The 8,393-nt window shown below is 40.0% G+C and overlaps 1 protein-coding gene across 1 annotated transcript; it reads right to left on the reverse strand.

Annotated features, from left to right (window-relative positions):
• Positions 1-65: 65 nt before the first annotated feature.
• Positions 66-7,463, reverse strand: si:ch211-133n4.6 (uncharacterized protein LOC797776 homolog). Its single transcript, XM_040021539.1, has 9 exons — positions 7,272-7,463; positions 6,318-6,379; positions 6,192-6,218; positions 6,060-6,092; positions 5,376-5,408; positions 4,637-4,669; positions 4,409-4,441; positions 1,664-1,705; positions 66-1,396 (listed from the first exon to the last, which is right to left on the reverse strand). Exons 1-9 carry the CDS (start codon positions 7,280-7,282, stop codon positions 1,167-1,169), a joined length of 504 nt encoding a protein of 167 aa, XP_039877473.1. The 5' UTR covers positions 7,283-7,463; the 3' UTR covers positions 66-1,166.
• Positions 7,464-8,393: the final 930 nt, after the last annotated feature.

The following is an 8,393-nucleotide window of genomic DNA, read 5'->3' on the forward strand; positions in this document are numbered from 1 at the left end:
ATAAACCACTGTAGCACAGTACCTATAATAGCTACAGCATCACAAGGTCCACAGTTCATGTTCAGTTTAACTTTATTTAAATCTGATAAATGAAACAATCAAAAGAAATTCCCATCACAAATGTTTAAATGTTTCAGGAACACACATATAAAAGAAAGAATAAAAACAGCAAAGAGCAGGTTTAATACTCCGAGGTCTGCTTGATCCAGGGGTCAAAGCTAATGAAATACATTAGGGCCAAAGATAAAACTTGGTCTGACACTTCATGGTTGACCTGCTGTGGTTCTTAAATGCTTCCACTTTGCAATAACAGTAGTACATTACAGATGACACAGAACATCTAAAGGGAAGAAATTCTGACTTGTTGCAAATGTGGTATCCTGATGTAGTGGCATACTTAAATTCAGTTCTTTGGAATGAGCCATTCTTTCACAAATGTTTGTAAAGGCAGACTGCATGGCTAGATGTTAGATTACATACACCTGTGATAACGGAATTGAAAACACCTGAATTAAAAAGATGAAGATTTTCACACCTGCTGTGTTCATTCCAGTTAAATTGATCTCTGTTTCGTTTTCCTCCTTACACAGAGTAAACATACAGTCAATCTAGCACCTAGCCGTAAAATTAATCCAAGTTCCCCATGTTAATCACTGGGCAAGAACCCAAAACCTTCTTCCTGTTCTTACATTTCTTGCTCCTGCCCCAAACATCTGGCAGACAAGCAGACTGCCAAGGTTGTCACGCGGTTTGACAAATTTTGGTTTGCTCTGAATTTTTTCTGTGTGAAAAGAAAAGACATCGTGTCTTTTGTGTATTTGTTTTTTGTAAGCCAAATTTTTACAACTTCTGATTCAGAGCACAATAATAATGTTAAATATTTTAAAACACCTTAAGAGCCTAAGTGGACCAATACTTTTTTTCCGTGGAGTTTACCTGTAGTATATAATGAATATGACCCCTGGATTCTGGACAGCAGTTTCACTCAACCCTGGAATAAATCAATGGCTTGGTGATTCTAGCGAATTGAAGGTAAATGTCAACCTGCTGTGAGTGTTCAGGTGAGTTCATGTGTGGTATGAGTCTGCGTTAATCATGTGACAGATCTGTGTGCGTTTGGGTTTTATTTGGTTTAACATTGTGTTCTAACTGTGACTGGTGATGTTCTATATCTGGCGGCGGTTGTTCCTGGATCGTCTCTTAGACGTTCGGCTCCTCACCGGGGTTTTGGGCTGAGGGATGATGGGCTGAGGGATTACCAGCTGAGGGATTACTGGCTGTGGTGGGAGGGCGGGGCTTTCAATGGCATGGTCGGGACTCTGGTGGTTGAGGGCGGAGTTCCGCGGTTTAGCCAAACGAGAGCTGGACTTTTTCTTCCCTGATTCTTCAGAGTCATCTGTAAAAGGAAAACAAAAACAAAAAAACAAAGTTTGAAACTGTTTCAAGAAAAAGAAGGCGTACAACTTCACAGAAAAAAAATTCTGCTCAACTGATACTAAAAAAACAATCAGAAAGAAGTTTCAAAAGTCACAAAGTTTTCACCTCCAATGGACTCTGGCTGCTGGGTAAACAAGTTAGATATTAATTTATTTGCTAACGTATTGGTGGTTCACAATATGAAAACTGTTCTTTGGTCTAGAGAATCAGAGTATTATTGTCTCACCATCTTCCTCTTCCACACTGTTTGGAGCAGCTACAGCAGGTTCTGCAATCAATCAATCAATTAATTAATCAATCAAGCAATCAATCATCTTTTAATTTCAGCTGATGAATTCAAAATCCAGCAGTTATCCATGCAGTCTGCATATCCAGACATTTGTAAAAGAATGGCTGGTTCCAAAGATGTCACTGAATTTAAGTATAGCACAGAAGGTTGACCAGTACTTTGTCCATATAATATATATATATATATATATATAGGGGCATACCAGGTGCCTTTATATGATTGATTACTGGAACTGAAAATAAAAAGCATACACTTACATGTACAGTACTTATTTTTAAAAGTTTTTACATTGTAGCTACAAACTGAAGACATCAAATATATGAAGCAAGATATATGGAATAATGTAGCAAAGAAAAAATTGATGAATAACTGAAGAATCCTCAAAGTAGCCACCCTTTGCATTGATTACTTCTTTGCACACTCTTGGCCTTCTCTCAATGGGCTTTATGGTGCAGTCACCTGAAATAGTTTTCACCACACAGGTGAGCCTTTTCAGGGTTCATTTGTGGAATTTCTTGCCGCCTTAACACTGTTAGGGACCATCAGTTGTGTTGTGCAGACGTCAGCTTGGTACACAGCTGACAGCCCTATTTGAAAACTGTTAGAATTCAAATTATGGCAAGGACCAATCAGCTAAGTAAAGAAATGTGACAGTTACTTTAAGAACACAAGGTCAATCGGTCGGGAAAATTGCTAAAACTTTGAATGTATTCCCAAGTGCAATCGCAAAAAACATCAATCACTACGATGAAACTGGCACACATGAGGACTGCCCCAGCAAGACCAAGAGTCACCCCTGCTGCTGAGGATAAATGTATCCAAGTCATCATCCCCAGAAATCACAAAATACCAGCACCTCTAGTTCCAGTAGCATACACATCTGTACATCAACTCTTCAGAGGAGACTGCATGAATTAGGCCTTTATGGGGACATAGCTGCTGAGAATCCACTATTAATGAAAAGAAACAAGCTAAAGAGATAGGGATGGGTACTGGTGTCCGGTGCCATGATGGCACCGGTTCTGACATAAACGGTAGTAACCAGACCGAAAAGCAGCGCACATTTCGGTGCTTTATTTCGGTGCTTTTTTTTCCTGAGCTGTGATACACTTCTAGCCAATCATTTTACGTTTCTGAGGATAGTAGGCGGGTCCAGGTACGTACGTTCTTTTAGAGCAGAGCTACAGATTAAAAATGTCCAAGGCGAAGCGGTCAAAAGTCTGGCTGTACTTCACAGCAAAATATGCAAACTCAGCAGCCTGCAACAAGTGCTTTAAGCTGATACTGTAATACTGTCAAAGGAGGTAACACCTCAAATCCAATGAAACACCTGGTGACGCATAGCGTTTTTTTTTAAAAGCCAAGAAATGCGCTGTATTTGATAGCTTGCTGCGAGACCTCACACCGTGCACATCTACCTCGGGTGTGGTGCCTGTTATCGGACCCGGAGTTAGCAACATCCCCAAAAACACGAAGAGGAGAGTCCTGGCCCCTAGCCCTGCCAGTGTAGCAGAAATGATGACGGATGATGATGCAGCAGCAGCAGCCGTTCTTCTCTGCGTGAGTAGCTTAATGTTGTTCGTGTGTAATTTATGTTGAGTAGGCTAACCACGTTATTACATTAATGCAGGTAAGGTGAACTAGCAAACATCATCATAGCTACATGCGGCTGTCTTCTTGTTTGATGGCAGATACTCCCTTCACCCTGGCCAAAAAGGCTAAAATGACCAAAGAAAAAGTGGAAAACAGTTAAACATGAGAGGTTTTTGGATAAAGTTTGTGTTTTTTCCATTGTTTAAGCACTGCTTCCAGCCAAGAGTGATACCATATATGCCCTATAGCTGCAGAAAAGGCTAACATTGTTATCTTTTTACAAAAACCAGCTGAACATGAGAGGTTTTTGGACCAATTTTGTGTTCTCCATTCTTTAAGCAAAGAGATTTGTTTGGGTCAAGAAACACTAAGGAGATTTGGTAGAACAGGATTAGACCAGTGAAAATCTGTGCTTTGGTCTGATGAGTCTAAATTTAAGATATCTGTGTCCACCTGTATCTCTGGGAACTCCTTCAAGACTTTTGAAAAACAATTTCAGGTGAAGACCTCATGAAGCTCAACAAGAGAATGCTAAGAGTGTGCAAAGAAGTAATCAAAGCAAAGAGCGGCTATTTTGAAGAATCTAAAATATAAAACATGTTTTCAGTTATTTCACACTTTTTTGTTTACAACTTAATTCCATATATGTTCATTCATAGTTTTGATGCCTTTGGTGAGAATCTACATCGTAAATAGTCATGAAAATAAAGAAAAACCATTAAATTAGAAGTTTTGCCCAAACCTTTGACCAGTAGTGTATGTGCAATGAAACCAGGGAGCTATGGGTTACTGTCCCTTTTTGTATCACTACATGAGGCAGATTATTATGTTTCTTACATAAATAGCCGGGCACCAAATCACCTCATAAACTGCCAAATCTGATTCTGATTCTGCTTGCAGTAAATCCTGTTGTCTCTCCTCCTAATCTCCTCCTGCCACTAGGTGGAGCTGTATTCCCTGGGGTGTGTTACCTATGAATAATTAATGTTATTGTACATCACTTTTGGCTCTGATTAGTCAGAAGGTATGTTTCTCGAACACTAACTCAACCTCTGATCCAAAGCAAGTTAAGGTAAAAATCGTTCTCACTGTCTGCTGCCTGTGAACTTGAGCTGCTGACGTCTGAAACACATTGACACACAGAAAAAAACATTAAACAGGTAAATAGGTGAGATACAGCATCAGGTCTGACCAACCACCTTACAGTACTATTGTCATGTAATCATGAATGTCAGGAGCAAAACATCTGTGAGGAGTTCACGTGATGATTGTCGCCTTATATCTTCATCATCACTATCATGATCATTGTGTACCTACCTGAAGGTCCTCCTCCGTAATAATGTGATTCATCTGGAATCAGAACAGAATTTTGTGTTAGATGTGTTTTGGTCTTGATTTAACTTCAACTTGTTATTTCTAGTCAGAAATCTCCAGTTCCAGTGCTTAACCTTCAGATCAAATATGCTTCAAACAATGAGGTCAGTTTATGTTTTTGAGACAGAAGCTCATGCTGCAGACTGCTTTGTTCTAATCTTACATGTCTATATCAGACAGAGGTTCTGCCAGCATGTTGTTCAGTCCTTCTGTTTGTGAGGGAGAGCCAATCAAAAGGAAGTCGTCTCAAAGGGAGAGGGGTTACATAAGCTTATTTTAGACATATGATAAAGTGATGAAACATGATTTACTGTGACATGTTACTGTTCCAGTAACTTTTAGATACACCTGAGAATGACCTGCTGAAGCAATTTTAAACTATTGCTCACATCAGTTGTTAAATGTCAGAGAAGCACAGGACAATGAGCTCAGGCCTGTGCCTGAGCTCATAGTTCTGTGGAGAACTATGAGCTCAGGTGTACTATGAAGGCAGTTCAGTATACTCAGTATACTTTCTGTTGTCTAGATTCACTCACCCTAACATTGTCGATCAGGATACACAAAGTTGGTGGAGTCTGACCATTTCTGTTCTCACCGAGACTTTAACACTCCGTACACTGATATCATGAGCTTAAAGGTGTTTTCCAGCTGTGTCTGAGTTCAAAATAACAGAGATTCTTACCAGGGTGATCAGGAGAGATGGCGTTTATGCTCTCTGAAACAACAACAACACTTCATTCAGAAAATCTTCAACAGAAATGATGCCGACGATCAGCCCTGCTGGGGGGCACTAATTCTGCCATGTTTGTATCAGGTATGTCTCAGTTTCATGGATGTGCTCCACGTGAGCAGAAAAGTAATTCAAGGTTTCACTTGACAGTTTTTAAGCAGTCAGGGTTAGACTTTGTGTTTGCACACCTGTTCCCTGATTCATCACCTGTCTCTACATGCATTCTCTTCCACTTAACCTTATCAGGGTCATGAGGGAGCCTATTCCAGCTGTCATTGTGTGAGAGGCAATATAAACCCTGGACAGGTCGCCAATCTGTTTCAGGACTAACACATAGAGGCGGACAACCATTCGCACTCACATTCCCACAATCATCAATAAACCCCACTAACTGCATGTCTTTGGACTGTAGGAGGAAGCTGGAGTATCCAGAGAGACAAACATGGGGAAAACATGCAAACTCCACACAGAAACTCAGGAGTCAAACTCAGGACCCTCTTGCTGTGAGGCAAGAGTGCTAACCACCACCTCCTGGTGTTACAATATTTAAAATAATAAATATTCTTCATATAAAACCAAAGAACTGAGCCATTTTATTCGAGAAATTATTCACACCCGAACCCCACACATACTAACCTGTAGGAGCTTCATCAGATGTAGAATCTTTGTCTGACAGAGAGAGGTAAAATATTATACATGTGAGACAAAAACAGGTGAGATAGTACAGAGATGAAATGGAGACAGGTGAGAAAGCACGGAGGTATTTACCTGTCGATGTGGCATGTATTCCAGCATCTGCAAAGTGAAGAAACACTTTCATGAGGACAGGCAGGTTCATCAGTGACATTTTACTCAGATTGTCATTCAGAAGAGACAGATGACTTTTAACCCCACCGCTGGAGTCGATGTCTCCCTCAACCAGCACGATGAACAGAGAGAACAGAAGAACAACGTTCCTGCAACAAAAATACAACATTCAGTTTGACTTCCTGAGGCAAAAAAGGCATTTAAGCCTCATTTTGGTGCAAAGTCAGAAACCTTTAAATCTGGGATGAATCTGTTTAAGTTTCACATCAGTGTGACCTCTGAAATTTAATGCTTCAAAATAACTGGCTTAAAAACTGCCCTGATTTGTTTTGAAGGTGGCACTGGGGATAAACGAGTCTGATTCTGCTGTTTTCATTGTTTTTACTGGGATCAGATTAGCTTCAGGAAAAATATACATGTATTGATTTAACATTTGAAGAACAAAAACACAAATCAGGGATATTTTTTTCTTGCAGGTCAAACTAAGAAATGCATCTGTTTTAAGCTTTCAGCTGATCAGCTGTCAGACCATCATTATCTGTGATGTAACACGAGTGATTTGAATAAATTCTTTAAATGCTTGTTTTAAATTAAGCTAACTGTAATTCAGTTTTCTTTAGAGCAGTAAAAAGTTTATAAGCTCAGCTTTTACAATTAAAATGAAAACAAAAAACAAAAAAAAATTTTAAACTCATTTTCAATATAATATTTTTTAATGTAAATTTTATAACACATGCTTTTATTTTGGATGTACAGGTGCAGAAAAAATGTTTCATTCTTGCATTCTGAAATTTTAAAAAGCAATAAAAGTTGTTAACCCTGTTATACACTCTATATAATAATTACATGTTAATTTATATTAAAATTGTTTTATGTAATTTGTAGGAATGCAATTTCAAACTCAAAGAAGAACATTAACACAGAGTAATGAAGAGCTGAAACAAGCAGGAAGCTTCAAGAATATATCCTGATATTATTGATTAATGTTTCACTCTGTAGAATAAACAATAAAAACACACTGAGACGAGAGGATGGACGTACCTGTTGAGCATAGTGATGTGATGTCAGACAGGGGATCAGTACAGGTAGGCAGACGGTTGACTGTTTACAGTACTTCAGTGTTTCCCTGCAGGAATCGTCAGGTTCTGAGATTCTGCAGCAGTTTATATATCGACCTAAATGTCAGAGTGTGTGTGCGAGAGTTTCAGGTTACTGCGTTAAAGACAGGAAGAGGAAGACTCCCAACCAGGTGAGTTTTTCTGAATGTATGAGGACCATGAGTCTAACACTGGTGACCAAAACTCTGGAAATGTTGATTTGACTGAAATTTGACAACCTTTATTAATTCACATTATTTCAAAGAGACAGTGTGTTTGTGTGTGTGTGTGTGTGTGTGTGTGCGTGTGCGTGTGTGTGTGTGTGTGTGTGTGTGTGTGTGTGTGTGCGCGTGTGTGTGCGTGTGTGTGTGTGTGCGTGTGTGTGTGTGTGTGTGCGTGTGTGTGTGTGTGTGTGTGTGCGTGTGCGTGTGTGTGTGTGTGTGTGCGTGTGTGTGTGTGTGTGTGCGTGTGTGTGTGTGTGTAGAGAGAGAGAGAGTGAGAGACAGAGGGACACACACACTGGCCACATTTCACTCAGACACTGAGATCCTCCAGTAGAACCTGAACAATAGTGAGAGCAGAACAACAATGCTTCACTTGAAACCTGGCCCACTACAGACCAGGACCCCCTCAGTCTTGACCCACTACATATGAAAACCCCCTTAAATGTAACCCATTACAGACCAGGACCATCTTAAACCAAACCAACTATAGACAAGGAACCCCCTCAGACTTAACCCATTACAGTCCAAGACCTCCTCAATTCAATTCAGTTATCTGAGAAGCTTCTTCAGGTCTAACAGTTGATGTAAAGTCCCATTTCACCTCACTTCACTATTTCACCTTAAGTTGGCCTGTGATCATGTTGGTCATGTGAGCCATTAGGGTTACATGGATGCGGCAGTTTAATCATCTGGATAACCCTCTAATGTATCCACCACCCCCTCAAGTGTCCTCACAAGGACAGCTACAGAAACGTGTGTGTGTGTGTGTGTGTGTGTGTGTGTGTGTGTGTGTGTGTGTGTGTGTGTGTGTGTGTGTGTGTGTGTGTGTGTATGCGTGTGTG

The sequence above is a fragment of the Simochromis diagramma genome, unplaced genomic scaffold (assembly GCF_900408965.1).
Source record: "Simochromis diagramma unplaced genomic scaffold, fSimDia1.1 OVJJ01000753.1, whole genome shotgun sequence".
In the NCBI taxonomy this organism is placed as follows: Eukaryota; Metazoa; Chordata; class Actinopteri; order Cichliformes; family Cichlidae; genus Simochromis; species Simochromis diagramma.

Bases quoted from the DNA above. Each gene is read 5' to 3' on its own strand.
- si:ch211-133n4.6 (XM_040021539.1), bottom strand. The intron at 4,670-5,375 runs GTAAGAATCTCT...TTCTGATTCCAG, and splicing joins CATCTCTCCTGATCACCCTG to ATGAATCACATTATTACGGA. The intron at 1,706-4,408 runs GTGAGAACGATT...GATTGATTGCAG, and splicing joins AAGTTCACAGGCAGCAGACA to AACCTGCTGTAGCTGCTCCA.